The 25,169-nt window shown below is 46.7% G+C and overlaps 1 protein-coding gene across 1 annotated transcript; it reads right to left on the reverse strand.

The window, feature by feature from the left end:
* Window positions 1-751: 751 nt before the first annotated feature.
* CCDC22 (coiled-coil domain containing 22) lies at window positions 752-24,774 on the reverse strand. The gene is made up of 17 exons (XM_044305775.1): window positions 24,533-24,774; window positions 20,039-20,216; window positions 19,086-19,218; window positions 17,404-17,510; window positions 16,304-16,382; window positions 16,045-16,214; window positions 14,226-14,432; window positions 14,017-14,082; window positions 13,321-13,437; window positions 13,104-13,223; window positions 7,210-7,326; window positions 6,275-6,376; window positions 5,612-5,719; window positions 5,056-5,151; window positions 4,912-4,971; window positions 3,637-3,711; window positions 752-1,240 (listed from the first exon to the last, which is right to left on the reverse strand). Exons 1-17 carry the CDS (start codon window positions 24,580-24,582, stop codon window positions 1,127-1,129), a joined length of 1,899 nt encoding a protein of 632 aa, XP_044161710.1. The 5' UTR covers window positions 24,583-24,774; the 3' UTR covers window positions 752-1,126.
* Window positions 24,775-25,169: the final 395 nt, after the last annotated feature.

Genomic DNA, 25,169 nt, shown 5'->3' on the forward strand with positions numbered 1-25,169 from the left:
CGCACCGCCGCTGCTACTTTTCCCCGTGCGCGGATGAAAACATCCGGTGTCGAGGGGGAGCAGCCAATGGCAAACGGGGATGGGGACGAGCCTCCCTAGCATCGCGGGTGACACTAGGGAGGCTCGTCCCTGTCCCCCGTCTGCCATTGGCTCATTCCCCCCCCCCCCCCCCGGATGTTTTCATCTGGTCACGGGGAGAAGCTGCAGCGGCGGTGCGGGGATCAGGAGCGGCGCAGGGAGCCAGGTAAGTATATTCACTGTGAGGGCACATTTTTATAGTCTTGGATAACCCCTTTAATCTCGCATGGCTGTCACTCACTATATGTTCTGTATCATACTGACGAGGGGTGCCTGACCTGTGGATCTCCAGCTGTTGCGAGACTACAACTCCCAGCATGCCCTGACAGCCTGCAGCTGGAACCCTCAGTGTTTAGCTGTTATTATCAGGGGATGCTGGTGGTGCTATGCCCATATGGAGCCCATTGTAAAAATAAAAAAATTTAAAAAGTCAACAGTTTGCACAAGTCTACCGCACTGCTCAGTCTCATAGAGGGGTGTCTCAGGCAGGGGCCCCGCTTTTTGACACCCCTATCACCTAATGATAGGATACTTAGCCAGCAGGGATCTCCATACTATTTTCAGGAGGTAAATGGTCAGGAGGTTCAAGTACTACTCCTCCAGCATCCATGCCCGATGCAACGTGGTCAATAATCTAGAATGCAAATTTAGAGAACGTGACGCCCACAAAATATCAGCTTCAATTCGTCTTTATAGAAATGTTTTCATTTACAGATATGAATGTTACAAAATGAGGTTTCCTCCGTAAAAGAAAACTCACGTTTTACCTAGGATTATCAAGAAAAGAAAAAAAAAAGAAGAAGAGGAACGGATTAGATCTCTCTGCATGTACGCGCCGCTTCAAGTTCTGCACACTTCACCAGGGGGGGTGGAACAGGAACTTCCAATACCTTGCTCAGGACTGCCCTCTGCAGGCTCCGTTCTGAACAGCATTTCAAGCACAATAAAATGTGCAAAAATCGTTTAATTAGCCATGTCCATTTTCATTACGGATGTGAATACGGTATTATGAGAAATGTGCAGGATCGTGAATAACCGTCAAGCTTCCCTAAGTCTCCCTCATGCGACCCAGCAGCAGGGCGTTCTCTTGTTTAATGGCCTTGTAATCTTCCAAAATCTTCTGCAGATTACTCAGAGTCTTCTTAGCCGCCTCCGTCTCGATCTGCAGAGAGAGAGGCAAGAAAGCAAGGTTATCTTATTATCTTATAGCCTAACCTATTAGTCAGGGCGGTCACCCAATATTACTGCACTGCTCTGGTAACTACAACTCTCAGTATGCTCCCATCAAACATTGCACACACAAACAGGGATCATTTCCGAATGGGGTGGAATTGGGAAAAAATGCTATTCCGTCACAGTTTTATGGGTTTTGTTTTTTACTGCGTTTCCTATGTGGTGAAACTGACCTGTTACTCTCATCCTCCAGGTCAGTACGATTACAGCCATACCACATTTTATATAGTTTTTCTTGTGTTTTAAAAGTTGAAAAAATATATATTTTTGGTTTTTCCATCGCCATATTCTGACCCCCATGACTTTTTTTTTTTTATAGTTATGGCTACAGAGCTGTGCGGGGGGCTTACTTTTTGCAGGGCGATCTGTCATTTTTATTGATACCATTTTGGGGTGTGTATGACTTTCTAATCACTTTTTATTACATTTTTTGGGGAAGTGAAGTGGTTGTTACACAGCTACTGCATGTATATGGACATTAGCCAAAAGGCTAAAAACACACATACAAAAGACACCCATAACAATCACCATGTTTGGAGGGAACCCTCAATGCAAGAGTGGCTTGTCCCCTCCGAATAAGTTTTATAAATTGTATTCTATATGCTGTATTTTTTGCTTTATAAGACCTCATGCAGACGACGGGGTTCCGTTGTTCCGTGATCCGTGTTCGTTTTTTTTTCCGTGTGTCTTCCGTGATTTTTGGAGGATCACCAGACATGAAGGAAAGTTAAAAAAATAAATTTCGTTTTGGTGTCCGCCTGGCTGTGCGGAGCCAAACGGATCCGTCCTGACTTACAATGCAAGTCAATGGGGACGGATCCGTTTGACGTTGACACAATATGGTGCAATTGCAAACGGATCCGTCCCCCATTGACTTTCAATGTAAAGTCAGGGTATATTTTAACTTGAACCGTCCCTATCACCATGGGAACGCCTCTATGTTAGAATATACCATCAGATTTGAGTTATATTGTGAAAACTCAGGACAGGTCATATTTGTTTGATGGACAGGAAACACGGATCACGGACGAGGATGAACAACGGTGCATTTTCCGAGTTTTTAACGTACTCATTGAAAGTCAATGGGTCCGCAGAAAATCACGGAAAACGAAACAACGGACACGGATGCACACAACGGTCATGTGCATGAGGCCTAAGATGCACTTTTTTTCTCCAAAAGCAAATACTAATGGGCACTTTCACTAAGCAAGCACTCATTAGAATGCAGGAGGTGTGGGCAGCAGTGACTCACCGCTCCCTCGTCTTCATCTGGGCCCCACGCTGCACTGTATCCTGGCTGTGTACAGGGAGCGGTGAGTGCAGGAAGAGCGCAGCATCCAGAGCAGGAGAGGCAAGTTCAATTATTTATTTCCTGTCTGATCTGAGGTCTGATTCAGATTGGGGGGGTCTGATCTGAGGTCTGATTCAGATTGGGGGGGTCTGATCTGAGGTCTGATCCAGATTGGGGGGGTCTGATCTGAGGTCTGATCCAGATTGGGGGGGTCTGATCTGAGGTCTGATCCAGATTGGGGGGGTCTGATCTGAGGTCTGATCCAGATTGGGGGGGTCTGATCTTAGGTCTGATCCAGATTGGGGGGTCTGATCTTAGGTCTGATCCAGATTGGGGGGTCTGATCTTAGGTCTGATCTTAGGTCTGATCCAGATTGGGGGGGTCTGATCTTAGGTCTGATCCAGATTGGGGGGGTCTGATCTTAGGTCTGATCCAGATTGGGGGGTCTGATCTTAGGTCTGATTCAGATTGGGGGGGTCTTATCTGAGGTCTGATTCAGATTGGGGGGGTCTTATCTGAGGTCTGATTCAGATTGGGGGGGTCTTATCTGAGGTCTGATTCAGATTGGGGGGGTCTTATCTGAGGTCTGATTCAGATTGGGGGGGTCTTATCTGAGGTCTGATTCAGATTGGGGGGGTCTTATCTGAGGTCTGATTCAGATTGGGGGGTCTTATCTGAGGTCTGAAAGATTGGGGGGGGTCTGATCTGAGGTCTGATAAAGATTGGGGGTCTGATCTGAGGTCTGAAAGATTGGGGGTCTGATCTGAGGTCTGATAAAGATTGGGGGTCTGATCTGAGGTCTGATACAGATAGGGGGGTCTGATCTGAGGTGTGCTAAAGACTGGGTGTCTGATGGAGATTGGGTGGTCTGATCTGAGGTCTGATAAAAAATATTTTTTCAGATTTTCCTCTAAAACCTTAGGTGCGTCTTATAATCGATTGCATCTTATAAAGCAAAAAATACGATAAATGAGTGCTGTGCAGTAATGTGATATAATCCGCGTGGCTAAAATAGTAAATAGATTACAACTTACCTGCTCTTCTAAATCCCGGATCTCTCTCAGAATGGTCCCTGTGTCCTCGATGGTTTGTATTAGCTGACTACAATTCTAAAGAAAATATGAAATAAAATATAAGAGCTAGGTGCTGTATTTGTGGGGGTTATCCGAATGGGACCCCTCCGTGTCACCTAGATCCCCCTGTGGGGTCTCATTGCTGGGTGACTCTTAATTAGCAGTTTTCAGATGGTTAGCCTCAAGGTTTATGGCCAACATGGACACCCAACAACATAAAGGGGTTTTCAGCAGAAATGAAACGCTGCTCTCTACTACCTATACCTCGGACTGACATACAGAAAATGTCTCGAACTCCATGGCTCAGCCAATCAAAGGCGGGACCAGAGCAACATCTGAACGGCAGCTGATCGGGGAGAGCAGGTATTGATTATTTAATTTTTTTTATTTTTAATGCACTCTGTCCCCATAACAAAAACGCTGTTTTTTTTTTTTTCAGAATTCTCTGGGTTTTTAGGTATCCCCCCTCGGGTACTTGACCTAATGAAAGATTCGTACTCACCTGGTCCCCGCCACTCCGGTCCTGCACCCTGACTTCGTTCAGTGATGTCGGGGACTTGTTTACTTCTGGCCAGGCTATGGACGGGGTCATGTGCGGCACAGCAGCCAATGACTGGCCGCAGAGGTGACGTGTCCCCAAATTGACATGCTGCCTGGGGTCACGTCGTCGCTGTGGCCAGTCACTGGCTACAGGTGACCCAGTCCGTAGGCCAGGCGGAAGTAAATAAGCCTGGTACCAGAAGATTGGTGAATGCAGGCAGGGCACAGGACTAGAGCAACTTGGACCAGGCCAGTATGTTTTTTTCATCAGGACAAACACGGTAGAGGAGGGCTAACCAAAAACGTAGGAAATTCGTGAAAACCTTTTACGCATCATCCCTTGAGTCACGGCATCAGCTTATATCCCGGTAACAGATTCTCTGCCATTATACGCCATAATTCTGGCTTAATTTGCACCAAAAAATTGTGTACATGTTTTTCACCACATTTATTAATGTGTTTTAGACACTTTTTGCGCCTCGTCTGACAAAGGGACAGAGGCTTAGTGGGAAACAGCACAGTTTAAGATGCGCCAAACTCTTTGGCGCAAACTAAGCCAACAAATAAGTGGTAGAAAGACAAACAGGTGTCTATAGATAGCAAATCTATTACCCATCATTAGCCATTGTCAATAATTTAGCGCATCGAGGCTAAATATTAGACGGGTTTAGTCGATCTGCGCCATTTCTCTCATACCTCATGTAAGGCCGCCAGGTATTTGTAGACCTTTCTGACCGGTTCATCTTTCTTGGCGTCCTGTGTGGGAAACATACAGAACAGGTCAGTGTGTGCGCCCGATAAACAGGGGCATGGACTGAAACGTGGGTAAGTGGGCTGCACCTTAAACACAAGCTCATCGGTCACCACAAACGTCCGGTCAACTTTTCCCGTCAGATTATTTATCTCCTTCTGAAGATCTTTAGTGTCTGAAAGGATCTGGTTAAAGAAAAAATATATATATTTAAAAATCCCCCAAATACCAACCAAAGTCAAGTTAAAGCGGATTTCCGGTTAGAGAAAGTAATGCAAAGTAACTATTAGATCGGTGGTGGTCCTACCACTGGAATCCCCACCGATCATGGACCATGGAGCCCCACTGAAATGGACGGAGCAGCTGGTCATTTCTATGGGAAGGCTGGAGAAAGCCAAGCGCTGTACTTGGCTATTTCCAGTGCTCCCACAGAAATGGATGGAGCGGCGGCACACACTTCTGAGCTGCCGCTTCACCCAGTTCAGGGGTACAGGGCCCTTGTGATTGGTGGGGGTCCCAGCAGTAGTTATCCCCGATCCTGTGGAGGTGGCCATCCAATGATGGCAGAAGTTTGTGATCAGTTATCAATAGCTGAATTAAGAATATTTCAAACCCCGAATATGATGAGTCTTATTTTAACTTTACCTTGGTAATGTCTTCCTTTTGCTTCTTGATATTGCTTACAATCTCTAAGATTCGTTGGGTGTAGGCAGCTCGGGAGACATCCTTAGGCAGGGACTCGTACTCCGAAACCTACAGGGAATTACAGGCAATAGACTTTATATAGAGAGACGTTCAAGGTGTCAGTCAGGACTGCTCCATGTCAGCAGTTTTGTACCCATGACACTGGCTGACCTGTTACATGTGCGCTCGGCAGCTGAAGGCATCTGTGTTGGTCCCATTTCCTATGTGCCCGCATTGCTGAGAAAAATTATGTTTTAATATATACAAATGAGCCTCTAGGAGCAACGGGGGCGTCGCCGTTACACCTACAGACTCTTCTCTCTGCAACAGCAACACCCCAAGGCTGATTTGAATATATTAAAACAATTTTTCTCAGCAATGTGGGCACATAGGAACATGGGACCAACACAGATGCCTTCAGCTGCCAAGCGCACATGTAACAGGTCAGCCAGTGTCATAGGTACAAAACTGCTGACAGATGCCCATTAATGAAAACAGCTCCAGACTGCTAGGCATAGTTTGTGGCACTGATCAGAGCGGAATCTGCCTTTGTACAGTAAGTTCCAGTCGAGCAGCTGTTCATAGACATCTACTGTATCACATCTCCAGAAACATTCTCCTTACCAGCTGTTTGTATAGTTCCTCCTTGCGTCTGGCTTCGTCCGCTGCAGATCGAATTTTGTCATACAAGTCTTTCACGTCTTTTGTCCAGCGTGAAGATTCATCCTTTTCGGAGAACAGAACATATAAAAACATCAAATCAAACAAACTGAAGCAGGCATCCTCAATCTGCGGCTCTCCAGCTGTTGCAAAACTACAACTCCCAGCATGCCCGAACAGCCTACAGGTATCAGCCTACAGCAGGGCATGCTGGGAGTTGTAGTTTTGCAACAGCTGGAGGGCCGCAGGTTGAGAATGCCTGAACTGAAGGAACATGGAATTCATGCTAATTAACATTGAGAACTTGCTTGAATATATCCCCCAGCAGCAGATCAGGGTACATAGGATAAAAGGGATATGCTGGAAACACCTTTAAATTCATGAGAAACCTGTTATACTGAATGTATACAAAACTAAACCTGAAGTGCAGTCATGTTCGTTAGTCAGCAGGGAAGAGCGAGCATCGGACGTCACTGGGCTCGGCGCATGCCCAGTGACGAGGATGAAGCTCCTGCCCTCAGTCTCCTGCAGATCGCACAGGCGCAGCCCTCAGTGGGTACTGCGCCTGTGCGAGAGTTCGTTCTGCCGTGAGGGAGGGGGAGGAGAGGCTGTGGCAGGCTGGAGGCGGCGGTTAGACAGTGCAAGGAAGGCGGGCTGGGCACTGTAAGAGGGGCAGTACTGGGCTCTCTAAGAGGAACAAAACGCCCCTCTGGGCACCTTCAGGGCTAATTTGCATAACCATAAAAGTCGATTTTTACAGAAACTACTGGACGGATTACAAGATAGAAGAGCACAGCCTATTCAAGGTAAGCTGTGCTGCATGACTGCTTTAAAAATCGGATTTTGGGTTAGGGGAGGTGACAGAATCCCTTTAAGTACCCACTACCCATGCCAAGTACCTCTTTTTCCTGCTGGAGTCTCCTCAACTCCCTGTACTCATCCAGCAGCCGAACACGATGAGACTCCCACTGTCCCACAAGGTTCTCCATCCGCTGGGTGCTGCCATCTACCATGGCCTGCAAATAGAAGAAGCCATTAGTGGTGTCATGGGTATCAGAGGAAGATATAATGTCGCACAGTAAGATAAATAACCAATACCTAATGCCGCTAATACACTTTGTACTTACATGGCATCCAAAATGTTCTACCGAGATGTGCAAGACAAGCATTCATTGACATAACCCATCTCCCGGTGGGCACGCATTAACACCATATTAACAGAATGCCTATTAACCTGCCCATATGTAGCAAACCTAAGCAAAGAAGGCCGAAAATACAGTAAAAAAATAAATAAATCCGACTCCGTACAGATCACAACCATCTGCATTCAAAAGAGAAGTGATTTAACAGCGCCCATGGAGCGCCCGGGGGCTCATACATCTGGGGTTTATTCAGCGCCAGTCTGCTACTAATAAAACATGGGCAAGGGAGTCCATTGCCGCTGTCAATTACACAAGTCTCACAGGACTGGGCTGTATTCCTGTACAATACAATGTATGCTAAGAGGTTGGTGCTCTGGTTCAATGTGTCAGCGACTGGTATGATATTAAAGCAGAGCCTCGCCTTACAGTAAAAAGGTGAGTGGGGTGGGGCATGTGAGCGGACACAGCGCTGAGGGGCTCCCGTCCTGCTTCCCTATTAGGCTACGTCTACATGACGACATTCTTCGCGCAACATTTTGTTGCACTAATGTCGCGCGACAATTTTTATAATGGCAGTCTATGGTGTCGCACTGCAACATGCTGCGACGCAATAGTCGCAGAAAATCCATTTGAGATGGATTTTTCTGTGACTGTTGCGTCGCAGTCGCAGCATGTTGCAGTGCGACACCGTAGACTGCCATGATAAAAATTGGCGCGCGACATTAGTGCAACAAAATGTTGCGCTACAAATGTTGCAGTGTAGTTGTGCCCTATCTGTCACGTGACAAATGTCGTCGTGTAGACGTAGCCTTATCCTACAGCATCCTAAGTCTGCAGAGTTACTATTCATCTATACGGACCCCCCGGTGCCGAAATGACACGTACAGACAAGAAGGAGCAAAGAGAGGTCGGGCCTCCAGCAACTCCGAGGCAAGATGGCGCCGTGGCGGAGGTGCAGGCTGCAGAGGTCGTGGCCCGCCCGGGTAGATATGCACATTCTTCATCTGTGCCCCCTCCGACCCCACCGGTCCACAATCCTATACACCCCTTTAGGGGAGCCCTCAACAGCCCCTACTGGAAGTGGTGTAAAAACCAACATAGCCTGCAAAATGGCGCTGTGAAACATTGCAGAAGCTCACTACATATTCTTAATACCGATATGGGCAGCTTACAGGAAAATGTCTCCCTCATCAGACAAGACCTCCGGCAGGTGAATGAGAGGATCAAAGAGGTGGAAGACGGAGGGAGCACTGCTGAGGATCAGCTACCCCCAAGCGAAGAGAGACCTCGGCAGAATTATTCATAATGTGTCTTTATTGATGTCCAAAACCGACGACCTAGAGAACAGGTCACGCAGAAATAATCTCGGGGTGATCGGGGTCCCTGAAAAGGCTGAGGGACCCTGACCCAGTGGTGTTTTTTTGAAGATTGTCTGACCCTTTAATTTGGCAAGGACTCTCTATCACGAGTGTTGGCCAATGAACGAGAACATAGGGTGCCATTCGTGCGCCGCCGCCGGGGGGCCCCCTCATCCAATTTTGATAAGAGCAGAGCACCAGAGTTCACAAGATATTTCTCCTGACATAACTTACTACCATGCAGACTATGGCTGATATGGCCTAAAATAGTAGGGTGTAATGTTAGAGGATTGGGAGAGGGGCAGCAAAACGTGCTGCGGTATTCTTGGCGCTGCAGCATTATCAACCTGCTGTGATCGGTCTGTCGGACACACCTGATCCCCATACTTCTTACACAAACCATGGGTGGGCCACTCATCATGCTCTCCACCCATTCCAGGGGGGCGAGTGATCTTGTGCGCAGATCTCTACCATTTCTATGTCACTCGTCTTGTATAGATCCTAATGGTGTGTTTAGATCATTTCCCTCCCCCGTACGGCCTTTTTACATTTTTGCCGTTACGACGCGCGTTCCAGGCTCAGGCAAGGTCTGTGTCGCTTACATGCGCAACAGTCCCACTGTTACAACAGATTCTCACCAGCGACTCCTCGAGTGGACTAATATCATCCATATAGAAACATGTTTGTGAAGTCCGTGAAACATGATTCCTTAGGCCTCTTTCACACGAGTGTGGCGTGTGAGGGCCCGATAAGATGCTGGTGCGTTGTGGTAAAATGCGCAATTTTTTCGCGCGAATGCAAAGCGTTTTAATGCGCTTTGCACGCGCGTGAGCAAAATTGCCATGTTTGGTACCCAGAACCAAACCCGGACTTCATCACTGAAGTTCAGGTTTGGGTTAGGTGTTGTGTAGATTTTATTATTTTCCCTTATAACATGGTTATAAGGGAAAATAATAGCATTCTTAATACAGAATGCAAAGTAAATTAGGGATGGAGGGGTTAAGGTTAAAAAAAAAAAAAAAAAAAAAATGGAACTTACCTGCTCCATAGCTGCCGGTCTCTGTTCTATCTTCAGGACCTGGCAAAAGACGTGTGGTGACGTCACTGTGCTCATCACATGGTCCAATCACATGTATCATCACCATGGTGAGGGACCATGTGATTGGACCATGTGATGTGACGTCACCACAGGTCCTTAGCCGGCAGCTCAACATTACAGAAGAAGACAGAGATCCGCAACTATGCGATCAAGTGGACTCTGTGAGTTAATTTTTAACCCCTTCATCACTATTTTACTTTGCATTCTGTATTTAGAATGCTATTATTTTCCCTTATAACCATGTTATAAGGGAAAATAATACAGATCGGGTCTCCAGCCCGATCATCACCTAGCAACCATGCGTGAAAAATCGCACCGCATCCGCACTTGCTTGCGATTTTCACACGGCCCCATTCACTTCTATGGGGCCTGCGTTGTGTGAAAAACGCAGACTATAGAGCATGCTGCGATTTTCACCCAACGCACAAGTGATGCTTAAATATCGCCGCTCATGTGCACAGCCCCATAGAAATGAATGTGTCCGGATTCAGTGCGGGTGCAATGCGTTCACCTCACACATTGCACCCGCGCGGAATACTTGCCCGTGTGAAAGGGGCCTTAGTGGTCAAACAAAAATGGGAAGGGGAGGTTGGTTCTATCTCAGATCGCAGTACTGGCACCTCAGTTATCACTGTGCGAGGGCCAGCGTATGTCCCAATTAGTTCTTGTTCACCGGGTATATCGGACTCCATCCTTTCTGTTCAAGATCTGGGTTAGGAATGATGCCTCCTGCCCTGGATGTGGGGAGAGCCCTGCATCCCTGATACACATGTTCTGGGAGTGTACGGAGCTTAGGACTTTTTGGACAGGCGTGCTAACTTGTATTAAAGACGCATATCAAATTGTGGTCCCGCCTGGTCAGAGGACGTGTGTGCGTGCTGGGAAAATTGGACATTAAAAACCGAAATTCACGCCTGGGGGTGCAGCGTCTGCTCTTCCAGGCCAGGAAATGAATTGCTAAATACTGGCTTAGACCCCAGCCCCCATCTAGGGCTGAATTTTTGAACAGAATGGCCGAGATCCTTCGCTTGGAAAAAAGTGTTCTACTAAAAGGCAATGCTTAAGCAAAGTTTACCCAAATTCGGACAAATGGGTAGAGTATAAGACCATGGCGAAATAGCTTGGCTTAGGGATCTTTTGGCTGTGTAGGAAGGAGTCGCCTCAGAGATGTGAGCGATTTTGGAACAGGCATACACGAGACCGGAGCTGGGATGGGGAATTGTGGTGGGCGACCCGGAGAGAAGGGGCTTAGTGAAAGGATGGGTGTGGGGCTTATAGGGAGAGAGTTGGCAGCATCTTTCTCGGTGCTCCGACACATGTTACCTATATTAGTGGTGCTGTGCCCGTCTCATCGCTGGGTGGTTTATGTAATATTAATATGTACTACAGTTGAAGGGGTATTTCTCTGTATCATGTACTTTGCGTATTGAAAGTCTGATGTGATATATGAAGATGTCCTGATAATTTTCTAAATGTCCAATGGGAATGTATGTACCCGTTCATGTATCCTTTGATGTGCGGTTTTATTTTTTTGTTTTTCTTCTATATGTACATTGGGGGAAAACTGTTAATAAAAATTATCTGAATAATAAAATAAAAAAAGGGTGAATGGGACTGGACTTAAAGAGGACCTCTCACCGCTCCTGACATGTCTGTTTTAATAGCTTCATGCATTCCCCATGTGATAAACAATTCTGGAGCATCAATTTTCATTACTCTATGCTGTGCTGTTCCTTTATTATTTCTACTAGAAGTTATGGATGAATTGTTATTAGCCTTCAGTAAGGGTACAGAGGGGAGGTAACTAGTTGGGGGGGGGGGGGGGGGGTGTACCTGCACAGTCTGACTTTATCCAATCAGTACTGCCATGTGCAGACTGTGCAGGTACACCCCCCCCCCCCCAACTAGTTACCTCCCCTCTGTACCCTTACTGAAGGCTAATAACAATTCATCCATAACTTCTAGTAGAAATAATAAAGGAACAGCACAGCATAGAGTAATGAGAATAGATGGTTCAGAATTGTTATCACGTGGGGAATGCATGAAGCTATTAAAACAGACAACAGACATGTCAGGAGCGGTGACGGGTGCTCTTTAATATCTACCAACCTTCTCTTTTACTACGAGATAAACAGCACCAGCAAGTTACAAAGGTCTATATACAGGGTATGCCAGGTAGTATGGCTGCAGCGGTGGTGCCTGGGCATCAGTATACATGGGTGAAGTGGTAGTACCTGGATATCAGTATACATGGGTGAAGTGGTAGTACCTGGATATCAGTATACATGGGTGAAGTGGTAGTACCTGGATATCAGTATACATGGGTGAAGTGGTAGTACCTGGATATCAGTATACATGGGTGAAGTGGTAGTACCTGGATATCAGTATACATGGGTGAAGTGGTAGTACCTGGATATCAGTATACATGGGTGAAGTGGTAGTACCTGGATATCAGTATACATGGGTGAAGTGGTAGTACCTGGATATCAGTATACATGGGTGAAGTGGTAGTACCTGGATATCAGTATACATGGGTGAAGTGGTAGTGCCTGGGTATCAGTATACATGGAGGAGGTGGTAGTGCCTGGGTATCAGTATACATGGAGGAGGTAGTAGTGCCTGGGTATCAGTATACATGGAGGAGGTAGTAGTGCCTGGGTATCAGTATACATGGAGGAGGTAGTAGTGCCTGGGTATCAGTATACATGGAGGAGGTAGTAGTGCCTGGGTATCAGTATACATGGAGGAGGTAGTAGTGCCTGGGTATCAGTATACATGGAGGAGGTAGTAGTGCCTGGGTATCAGTATACATGGGTGAAGTAGTAGTGCCTGGGTATCAGTATACATGGGTGAAGTAGTAGTGCCTGGGTATCAGTATACATGGGTGAAGTAGTAGTGCCTGGGTATCAGTATACATGGGTGAAGTAGTAGTGCCTGGGTATCAGTATACATGGGTGAAGTAGTAGTGCCTGGGTATCAGTATACATGGAGGAGGAAGTATTGCCTGGGTATCAGTATACATGGAGGAGGAGGAGGAGGTAGTAGTACTTAGATATCAGTCGATACAAATGGTTGAAGGATAAAACATGGATAAATATGTTTTTCGGGTTCCGACAAGAGACTAATTAGACTGCAGAGAGAACAGATCATTAGACTTTTCCGTGCTTTTTTCGGATCATGCTCACTCATGTTACCTGTAACTTGGCGAGATTATTCTCCGCATCAGGCAGTAATTCTACGGCTTTCTTCTTCACTTTCATCGCGCTCTCTTGCTCATCACAGTGCTGCTGCAGTTTACCTGCCTCTTCCTCCACCTGCAAAGAACCTTGTTATTTCTTTACTCAAGGCAAACGTTTTATTTCACGTGGCTTTATGTCACTTCTCTCAGTGAAGGGCGTACGCGATCCGTACCTGAGCGATAGTGAGATGAAGAAGCTTGGCGTTTTCAGCCAGGGTGTGGATATCCTGCTCTATCTGCTGTATCTGCTGCTGCAGAGAGGACAGTTCCTCCTCTTCTGCTTGTACATCCTAGAACAGACATAGGGGGAAAGTAAAGGAAACTGGAATATTGAAATGTCCCAAACCCCCCATACCGCAGGTCTCGCTGTACTATTCGAACATCATTTTGCAGTAAATAGCAGTCTGCATGGTGGTTACAGAGAATTATGGAATTGCACTTTAGGCAACTGTCTATATTTGTGTTGGTTCAATAAAACTGAATCTAATCTTAAAAACAGAAATTCTATTTATCTGGAAGTAAATCATCGATGCCCTAACCTTAAGAGGGTTGGCCCATCTCATACATTAGGCTATGCCCCCAATATTTGATAGGTGTGGGTACCAGAGGTGGGAACAGAGCCTGCAAAGTGAAACTTAAATCCCTATTTGCAGAATAATTTGGAACGTGGTGTAGAGCTCATCCCAGCTCCGCCATTATACTGGTGGGATCATGGTGCTCCAGCATTCTACTGACTGGCAGGTCCCAGGGGTCATACCCTCACTGATCACACATTGCTGGCCTATCCTAAAGATCGAGTATCCGTTTTTTTAACGTAAACCCCTTCTAAAAGGTCGCTGATAAACCCAATAAACGTTATGGCTCCGTACCTGTGTGTCCTTCTTAGGAAGACTTTCTGCCGCTCTTTGCATCTGTTCTGTCAATACTTGAGGGTCCTGAAAGAAAAGTCAGGCACAAAATTTAATATTTAAACTGTTTTCCCTATTAAAAATACATTATTTTTGATTTGTCACTTGTCATTTTTATTTTTTTCTGATGAAACAAATGTATGCAAGAGAAAAGCCAAATAGCAGCTCACCTGTTGGTGCGTGAACTTTTGCGCATGAGTGAACCTGGAACCTTTGTTTTGATCCACTGCCCCTTCCACAGTGAAGGCTTTCAGCATGTCCACAAGATCCTGTGTGGATGGTCCTGGAACGTGGTTCTCTGCAAGCTGCTGGCTGCACTGGCGGAGCTGGTCCTGTATCCGTTTCTGCAAACGCTGGCGTTTCCTGCTGCGATACTCCTGGAAAAGTGAAGCAATGTGTACAGTATGTTAGTTGTCTGCATTTCTGAAAGAGGACAGCTCCAACATATTCTCCGCAGCGCTTTACAATCAGAAATCCACTTGGAGTTAAAGGGGTTAACCAATCCCTACAATGAAAACCCCCCCACCCCTTCCGCAATCCCCGGCAACCGCGTCGCTCCTGATTCCCGCACGGCCGCCGCTGCATCAAAACATCCGACGATGGGAGGAGCAGCCAAAAGAAGGCCCTCTCTAGCATCGCGGGTGACACTAGGGAGGCTCATCCCCATCGCGGCCTACTATTGGCTGCCTCTCTCCCGTTGCCAGATGTTTTGATCCGCGCAACGGGAAGATGCAGCGGCGGCCGTGCGGGGATCAGGAGCAACGTGGGTGCCGGGAAGCGGGGTGAGTATAACCTATATGAGGGGCCCTTATAGGGATTGGATCATGCAGAACTAAAGTGATCTGTGTCCTACACATGTTGCAGCACAGCCATGTAGATTTTAAATTCAGGACTCTGAGAAAGTAGGGTGACAAGACATGTGGAAGGTATAAGGCAGCTATACCTCCCCACCTCCATACATATCTATACTCAGCCGAGAATGCAGGACGATCAGAGGAAGCTGCGGCCAGAAACCTTCGGCTGATCTACCCTACAGCAAAGGATTGGGCAGCTGAAACTGATTTGCCTTTAAGAGCCGGGAGGCTCCCATACACATTAGATGGTCAGCAAGTTCAGCTGGCATTTCTCTAGTGTGTATGCCATCTTAAAGGGTTTGTCTCACTTCATCAAACTGCATTTATTATTATTTATTACAAGGCACTTCCTAATGTATTGTGATTGTCTACATTGCCTCCTTTGCTGGACTGATCCATCTTTCCATCACATTATACACTGCCTTTTTCCAGGGGTTACGGTCACCGCAGATACGAGGTGGCTGGGACGGGAGCTGCTGCGCGCGCGTGCTTACTGTATGCACGCTCTCCCTGTCCCGTTCACCAAAGAGGATAGCGCCTTTTCCTATAGTGTGCAAGCACGACCACCGCTGCTGGATTACACGGTGGTCACAACTCCTGGAAATGAGCAGTATATAATGTGATGGGAAAATGAATCCAGCTAGCAAAGGAGGCAATATGGACAATCACAATACATTAGTAAGTGCCTGGTATTTACTTTCTTTACAGGATAAAAGCCTCGACGACTTTTTTATTGATATATCAATTAAATTATTTTGATGCGGGGGGTGGTGGTCATATTTTAAAATACAAACCACAACAATTATCAAGACTGGCTTTGCGAACGCCAGTCTTGATCCCCTATGAGCCTAATTTATTAAGCAGCATCTTTAGTCCTCCATGTGCCAGAAACTCAAATGTACGCAACTAGGTTCTGGTGTAGACCTGATTTATAACTTACCCAATTTCCGTCATAAATGATAGCAAATCTGAGGCTCCCACGTTGCAAATCATGGTGCAAATAGGGCAATCACCATAATGTGCAACTATTTAAGTGGTGTTAAAGCGATGATGACTCTCGCCCCAGGTTGTCACAGCTTTTTCTGCTGTTCAATTCCATTACATTCCCCCCTTCGACGTCCTTTTGCAAACTCACCTCAGGAGACAAACGAGAGGCCAGTCCTTGGCTTTTCCACTCAGCCTCCCACTCCTGCACGGCACTGAGGTCCGATGTGTTCCTCTCAAGTAGCGAGGCTGCTAAAGAGTAGGCGTGAGGCAGCTGTGTGCTAACAAAAGGCAGGTATTTCTCCCAGTACTCCTTCCGTTCTGCAAAGACAGGCGCAAGAAGGATCCGAGCAGGTCAAGAGCTTTCCTACAACCGTTGCAATACGCAAGATCTGTGCGTCATCTCTTACCAGGCGCTATGGATTTGGAGGAAGAATCTCCAGCAAGAGACAGAGGCTGCGCATGAAAACGATGCAAACGACACAAACTCTTAAAGGAAAGAAGAAAAGCATAAAATGATCCTCTGTAATCAACTTAAGGGGGGCTGTGTCGCTTATACGTATGCACTCGCACTGAATCCGGACCCATTCACTCTAATGAGGCTGTGCACATGAGCGGTGATTTTCACGCATCACTTGTGCGTTGCGTGAAAATCGCAGCATGTTCTATAGTGTGCATTTTTCACGCAACGCAGGCCCCATAGAAGTGAATGGGGTGTGTGAAAATGGCAAGCATCCGCAAGTGCAGATGCGGTGCGATTTTCACGCATGGTTGCTAGGTGACGATCGGGATGGGGACCCGATCTTTATTATAGCATTCTTAATACAGAATGCTAAGTAAATTAGGAATGGAGGGGTTAAAAAAGAATAAAATATATATATATATATATATATATATATATATATATATATATATATATATATATATATATATATATATATATATAATTAAACTTACCTTATCCACTTATTCGCGCAGCCCGGCTCGTCTTCTTTCTTCTTCTTCTTTGAGGACCTGGGAGGAAAAGGACCTTTGGTGACGTCACTGCGCTCATCACATGGTCCAGTGATGGACCATGTGATGAGCGCAGTGACATCACCGAAGGTCCTTTTCCTGCCAAGTCCTCAAAGAAGAAGAAAGAAGACGAGCCGGGCTGCGCGAATAAGTGGATAAGGTAAGTTTAATTCTTTTTTTTTTTTAACCCCTCCATCCCTATTTATTTATCATGTTATAAAGGAAAATAATAAAATCTAACCAACACCGATCCCAAACTTCTGTGAAGAAGTCCGGGTTCGGGTCTAGGTACCAAACATGCTGATTTTTCTCGCGCGATTTTTTTAAAACGCTTTGCACTCGCGCGGAAAAAAAGGCGCATTTTCCCGCAACGTGTGAAAGAGGCCTTAATCTTGCAGTTTATTCCAGTACACCATGAATTTTCTAAATTCTATACTAAAAACGTAAAAAGAATTTAAAAAGAAAAAAAATAAGCTGCACATTCTGTAAAACCTACCTGGGATCGTTTTGCAGTTGCTGTCCGGCAAGAGGGTGGCAGCCAGGGAAGTGAGAGCTGCTGCTTTATCTTGGTCGCAATATCCCGTTGTAGCACCGCAGATTTCCCTGCAGGAATGAAATCAGATGTGATTGCCATTTACTTTCTAAAGTACCTTGAGGCTGCGCGTACACGTCGTGGCATTGTCGCTAAACCCAGAGAAATTCCAGGCAAAATACGGCAATTGGTGGTAAGCCACGTGCACCCGTACGATGTCAGGCGAGTCATGTTCAATGGCTTCTCTCAGATTTTTGATGGCCTGGTAGCCCTGACTCCAGTATTAGGCGCTGGATCTACACAGCTATGTCCGTTGAGTGTTGGATGAAGCTGGTGCAGCGCTATTCCCATTTAAGTGAATGGGCGCTGCGCTGTAATAACCAGCTCTGAACATAGCTGTGTAGTTCTGACACTGTGGCTACTTTCGAACAGCGGATCAATAGGCGTGCAATCTAATATGGATTGCCTATCCTGAGGACAGACCACCAATGGTGAAAATACGTGATGGAGGATTTAAAGAGGACATGTCACCACAAAATGCAGTGCAATCTGCAGGCAGCATGTAATAGAGCAGGAGGAGCTGAGCAGATTAAAATAGAGTAATGGATAGGGATGAGCAATCTTGTTCGGCATACAAGGTTCGGGTTATCTAAGAATTCCGTTATGGATTCCGATACCACGGACCCTAACTTATGGTCCGTGGTAGCGGAATCGGTAACGGAACTCTTAGATAACCCAAACCCGAAACCTTGTACGCTGAACTTGAAAACAGAAGTTTGCTCATCTCTAGTAATGGAGGAAAAGATTTGGTATAATTTGTCATTTAGAAATGGAAAGAGCATGTCAGCATGATCAACCCTATTAAACCAGGCATGCTGTATGGTAGAGTTTTTTATGCCGATTAAAACAACACCTTTATGTCATGTCTGCAGGCGTTTTTAGTAATATGTAAATGAGCTGATTCGAGCACCAAGGAGCCAGCCGGAGCCCTTGGAGCACTGCTTTTGTAACACCCCTCTGGCTTGGGCACTCCCCCTTCACCCTTGATTGACAGGTCTAGACAATCAAAGGGGAGGGGGAATGCCCAGATCAGAGCGGTGTTACAAAAGCAGTGCTCTAAGGACTCTGGCTAGCACCTTGGTGCTTGAACCAGCTCATTTGCATATTACTAAAAAGATATCCCGGCAACGCTTCTACCTACAGGTATCATTTTAATCAACATGATCAATCCTACCAGGTTTAATAGGGTTAATCATGCTGACAGATGCTCTTTAAACCTTTGCTCTTTCTGAACTTAAGCCCATCACCGTGTACAACTGTCAGTGACTGCTACCTCTGCATACACACTTATACACAGAATGCTACCAATCACTGATCAGATGGCCCCGTGTACAACTGAAGTCAGAAAGAGCAGAGATGTCAATGTATAAATTGAAAGTTTTACTGAATCTTTTCCCACGAACCTATGTATCAGTCTGCTCAGCTCCTCCTGCTCTATAACATGGTACCTGCAGATTGCATTTTGGTTCTCTTGAGCCCATGTCAATTCTTTTTTTCTGCGATGTGGATTTCCATCTAAACCATTGGCCAGGTAACCCAATGCATCATTATCTGTAGTCGGTTCTGTAGCTGTCCTCCTCTGGCACCTGCTGGTTGATGAGCATCTTCATGGGAGTGTCTTGGAAGTTTCTCGGCCAGGAAAATCAAAAGTGCTCGAATATCCGGCTCACTGCTGTATAGGAATGTCTGGTAACCAACTTCTCCAGTATATCCCAGGTCCTAAAAAAAATAAAAAAATCTGTATATTAAATAAATTTAATACACAGGACACAGCTAGTCACTGTATGTATAGAACGTCCATTCCTACATAATCCATTACTAGTTTGCCGTTTCATTCCTTACAGTTGGCCCTAGGTGGTGGGACACACCATAGGTCAGCTCCTGCAGTTGGGTGCTTCACCATCACTAACCATCACATATTACCTACCAGATGGTATAAACCAGAGTAGAATCATACCAGGAGATCTCCATAGACTCCACACACTACCGTGTAAATGTCCCGGTAGGGCGCGCACACTACCGTGTAAATGTCCCGGTAGGGCGCGCACACTACCGTGTAAATGTCCCGGTAGGGCGCGCACACTACCGTGTAAATGTCCCGGTAGGGCGCGCACACTACCGTGTAAATGTCCCGGTAGGGCGCGCACACTACAGTGTAAATGTCCCGGTAGAGCGCGCACACTACAGTGTAAATGTCCCGGTAGAGCGCGCACACTACCGTGTAAATGTCCCGGTAGAGCGCGAACACTACCGTGTAAATGTCCCGGTAGACCGCGAACACTACCGTGTAAATGTCCCGGTAGAGCGCGAACACTACCGTGTAAATGTCCCGGTAGAGCGCGAACACTACCGTGTAAATGTCCCGGTAGAGCGCGCACACTACAGTGTAAATGTCCCTGTAGACCGCGCACACTACAGTGTAAATGTCCCTGTAGACCGCGCACACTACAGTGTAAATGTCCCTGTAGACCGCACACTACAGTGTAAATGTCCCGGTAGAGCGCGCACTATAGTGTAAATGCCCCAGCATTCAGCTCACCTGACAAGCCTGCGCCAGGCTGGTGCCAATACGGAAGCGGGCTGACATCCCAGGGGGAAGGACATGACTGAGGTTTGAGCCCACGGACGGGTTTATCACGCGTAGACATCTCACCACGGCTTCCACGATGAGCTCGGTGTTGAACTGGCGCACACTCTGCACTTCATCTGGGATTTCTCTGTAGAGAAGAAAAGTGAATCACACTCACGTACCAGACATGGCCGCCACCGAGGGCCGCTGAAAAACTACTCCTACCGTTCACTTATGCAAAGTTACTGGGACCGTACTGCAGATCTATCACAGCGCTGGTTTTGGTGGCGGTGATATTTTGTAAAAGCAAAAGTGGCGCTCAGTGGAAATGGCTGGGGGACAGCAGCCCACAACCCGCCATTGATAAGACATTGGGGGTATATGTAATCCGTCTGCCACCTCCAAAATCTTTTTAAGTTACGTTGCAAAAGGTAAAATTTGCATCATAAATTGACATTACTGCCCTCCCCAATCACTCACTGTGGCTGTTCCGGGGCCCCCACCGGGCCCCTGCTTCCTGGTACAGGCTCTACAAGCAAGAGATGGCAATTGATGCTTGCCCAGGCAATCACTAGCCGCAACCAGGACCCAGTAAGAGTCGGAACGGCAGAGACGAGGGATCAGTGAGGTCAGCACTGCTTTTTACAAAAATATTCTGGGGCCCTCCCCCCCTTTTTTTTTTTTTGTGTACACCCTTTAATTCTGGGTTATTCCAGTGTCCATCCATTTAAAGGAATCTGTCACCAAGCACATAGTGGAACAAGTGCAGTAATCAGCTGTATGTTGTTAAGTGTCCGAAATCTGTAGAAATCAGACTTTTATTAATAGGCGAATGAGACCCTAGGTGCAATGAGGGGGGTGCCGTTGCACCCAGAGGCTCCACTCACTCTCTTGTATACCGCGTCCCCACTGCTTTGAAAGCTCGGGCCAGGTAGTGACGACGTAATTATGCTTGGCCCCGAAGTCTCGCGACCACACGTTTGCTTCACTGGTCGGCGCAGTACGGTAAAGAAGCGCGCTGGCCAATGGATTCAAATACAGTGCAGGACTGAATTCATCACCCGGTGGGCTTCTTTACTGTACTGCGCCTCCGTCAACCAATGAAGCTAACGTCTAGGTGGGCTCCGACCCCATGGACTCATTCGGCAACCCCCTAAGTGTTACATATAGGTTGTCAATCATGCAGAAGGACCGGTGCAGCCTTACCACGGCAATGGGGATGTCCAGCGTGGACAAGAGGACCCCCCATTTAGGGTCCATTCACACGTCTGCAAAATGGGTGCGGACCCATTCATTTTTAATGGGGCCGGAATGTGCTGTCCGCATCTGCATTTGCGGATCCGCACTTCTGCATCCGTGCTTCCGTTTCCGCAAAAAAATAGAACATGTCCTATTCTTGTCCGCAATTGCAGACAAGATTAGGCATTTTCTATTATAGCGCCAGCGATATGCGGTCCGCAAATTGCGGAATGCACATTGCCAATGTCCATGTTTTGCTGACCGTATATGGAATCATTCATTTCAATTGGTCCGCCAAAAAAACGGAAGTTACCCCGTGTGCATTCAGTTTCCGTATTTCCGTTCCGCAAAAAAATAGAACATGTCCTATTATAGTCCGCATTACGGACAAGGATAGTACTGTTCTATTAGGGGCCAGCTGTTCCGTAAAATACGAAATGCAAACGGACATCATCCGTTTTTTGCATACCGCAAAATATATACGGTCGTGTGCATAAGCCCTTATAATCATGTTCATTAGCACAGGGCAGCAGGGAGAGTGCGAAGTCACAAGGAGTGTGAAGGACAAGGGTTCTAGCCCCCCTGAGGTGGCTAAAGTGAGAAAAAAAAAAAAAAATTTTTTTTTAAACCCCCCACCAAAATATTACAAGTTTAATAAGTCACCCCCTTTCCCAATTTTACATATAAACAAACAATCAAAAAAAGGCCAAACTGTTAAAATATTAAAAAATATCTCCTATGTGGTGAACGCCGTCATGGAAAAAAAATTCGCCATTTTATAGTGACCTTGTCCCCCCAAAAATAGGATCGGACAGTTCTATTATGGGCCGGACGTTCTATAAAATGTGGAATACATCTGGCTTTTTTGCCGGTTTCTTTTTTTCGCGTGGCATCGAGTATTGCAATACTTTTTTATAGTATAGAAATCGAATCAAAATTTTGGTATCGTGACATCCCTACCCCCAGCAGTACCAAAGTACTACTACCCTAGAGGACAGCAGGGGATGGTGGAGGATGGCTCTGCCACCTGTAAAGACCTGCTGGAGATCAGCCGATCGAGGTCACGGGTCTCATATTAAAGGGGTTGTCACCAGTGAAAAGCTCCTGGAAATCAGCCGATGGAGGCCATGGCTCTCATATTAAAGGGGTTGTCACCAGTGTAGACCTGCTGGTGATCAGCCGATCGAGGCCACGGCTCTCATATTAAAGGGGTTGTCACCAGTGAAAAGCTCCTGGAGATCAGCTGATCGAGGCCACGGCTCTCATATTAAAGGGGTTGTCACCAGTGTAGACCTCCTGGAGATCAGCTGATCGAGGCCACGGGTCTCATATTAAAGGGGTTGTCACCAGTGAAAAGCTCCTGGAGATCAGCCGATGGAGGCCACGACTCTCATATTAAAAGGGGCTGTCACCAGTGTAGACCTCCTGAAGATCAGCCGATCGAGGTCACGGGTCTCATATTAAAGGGGTTGTCACCAGTGTAGACCTCCTGAAGATCAGCCGATCGAGGCCACGGCTCTTATATTAAAGGGGCTGTCACCAGTGTAGACCTCCTGATGATCAGCCGATCGAGGTCACGGCTCTCATATTAAAAAGGGGTTGTCACCAGTGTAGACCTCCTGAAGATCAGCCGATCGAGGTCACGGCTCTCATATTAAAGGGGTTGTCACCAGTGTAGACCTCCTGAAGATCAGCCGATCGAGGTCACGGCTCTCATATTAAAGGGGTTGTCACCAGTGTAGACCTCCTGAAGATCAGCCGATCGAGGTCACGGCTCTCATATTAAAGGGGTTGTCACCAGTGTAGACCTCCTGAAGATCAGCCGATCGAGGTCACGGCTCTCATATTAAAGGGGTTGTCACCAGTGTAGACCTCCTGAAGATCAGCCGATCGAGGTCACAGCTCTCATATTAAAGGGGTTGTCACCAGTGTAGACCTGCTGGAGATCAGCTGATCAAGGCCACTATGGCTCTCGTATTAAAGGGGTTGTCAGCAGTGCTACCTATGCAATCTATGAAAACAGTATCAGAATAGTACATGATCAGGTTGTCAGTTCATATAAAAAGTCACCTGACATCCATGACGAAGGTACAGAAGGTCACATGACAGAAAGTACATACAAAAGTCACATGACAGTGACCGATAATACATCATAAGGCCTCATTCACATATCAGTGTTTGGTCAGTGATTTCCATCAGTGATTGTGAGCTGTGATTGTTTTGGCTCAAAATCACTGATCAAAAACAGACTGTGTGAATGAGGCATAAGGGTGTGAGTACATACAAAAGTCACATGACCAGCCGCAATAAAGGCACAGAAGGTCACATGACAGAATAATACATTATAGAGGCTTATTCACACGCCTGTGACTCGCGCTGTCCGTGTGCTAGCGTTTATTCACGCCTCCATTCACAATGGAGACTTCAGCCCGTGATGCGGAACAAACACGCCCTTTGAAGGCTACAGGTCCGTGAAAAATCACTGACCGAACGCAGATGGCCTTCGTATCTAGTCAGTGGTTTTCACCGACCATTGTCATGGATAAAACATCCTTGTCATGGATGAAACATGGACATAAAAGAGACACAGAGGGTGTGAGCACATACGAAAGTCGCATGACATCCATGACGAAGGTGCAAAAGATCACTGGGCTTTCACGGACCCCCAGACTATAATGTGCGTGAGGGATCCGTAAATTAACGGACACGTGGAAAACCACTGACGTGTGACTACACGCATTAAAGTCAATGGAAACGTGTCTGCGATTCCCTGACGTGTGAAAGAGGCCTCATACATGATAAGGGTGTGGGCACATATCCAAATCACATGACAATTCATGGTGAGGACTCAGAAGGTCATGTGACATAATAATGCATATGCAAGTCACGTGACAGACTACTACATGATATGGGTGTGAGGACATATGCAAGTCACGTGACAGACTACTACATGATATGGGTGTGAGGACATATGCAAGACTGTGACAGACTATGGCACTGTTAGGGTGTCAGTACATATGAAAGCCACATGGCAGTGACAGAAAAATGCATATAAGGGAGTGAGGACATATGCAAGTCACCTGACAGACTACTACATGATGAGGGTCACATAGCACTGCAGGGTGACAGGGTCACGTGACTATGTGGTACCTGCTGAACGTAGAAGAGTCACATGACCTGCTGAGACACCAAGAAGCCGCATCATCTTCCCTGATGGCTACTTACGTGCCGCAAGTCCGCAGAGTGTGAATGAGGATCCGGTCCACCTCCTCCATGGTGTCCTGGATAACGGCGTGCCCCCTGCTGCCTCTCCGTCTATATACATTGACCTATGTGTGAGCAGAGTCCTTTACACTGCCATGGCCGGGGTACGTGCCTCCCTGCTGCAGCTGACAGCGCCGCTTCCTCTCCACTCTCCAGCCTCTGCCTTTCACACTTACTACAGCACACAGGAAACAGCTCACCTCCGGACTACACGCCCCACAATGCAACGCGCTCGGCTCCCCATTCAGAATACAGAACTGGCCCCATGACCGGAAGTTACTTTGCGTGAAGCTCTTGTCGCAGCGCATGATGGGATATGTAGTCCAGAACGTAATGCTGTACTGTTCGTGAGAACGTTATGTGCCAGTGGGTGTAATAACCTACATTGTCATCACATTATCAGTCAGTTATTCAGGTCTGGGTGTAAAATGACCGAATTCACCTTCATGTATAAGAACGAGTGTAGGCAAGAGGACAACCAATCACATGTCTTGTTCTATTTCTAGAACAGCAGTGGTAAAATGAAAGTTGGAAGCTGATTGGTTGCTATGGGTTATTGCTTTTCGTATGGCCTGGGCTAGTTTAAAAGGTGGCGCCC

Source organism: Bufo gargarizans, chromosome 9, assembly GCF_014858855.1.
Source record: "Bufo gargarizans isolate SCDJY-AF-19 chromosome 9, ASM1485885v1, whole genome shotgun sequence".
Classification (NCBI taxonomy): Eukaryota; Metazoa; Chordata; class Amphibia; order Anura; family Bufonidae; genus Bufo; species Bufo gargarizans.

What these genes read in the sequence shown, in the direction of transcription:
- CCDC22 (XM_044305775.1), bottom strand. Translation starts at nt 24,582, where the DNA reads ATGGAGGAGGTGGACCGGATCCTCATTCACACTCTGCGGACTTGCGGC. An exon ending in CTCCAAATCCATAGCGCCTG is followed by an intron (nt 16,215 to 16,303) that starts GTAAGAGATGAC and finishes CTGTCTTTGCAG; the next exon opens with AACGGAAGGAGTACTGGGAG. An exon ending in ATAATCTCGCCAAGTTACAG is followed by an intron (nt 7,327 to 13,103) that starts GTAACATGAGTG and finishes TTCTATTTGCAG; the next exon opens with GCCATGGTAGATGGCAGCAC.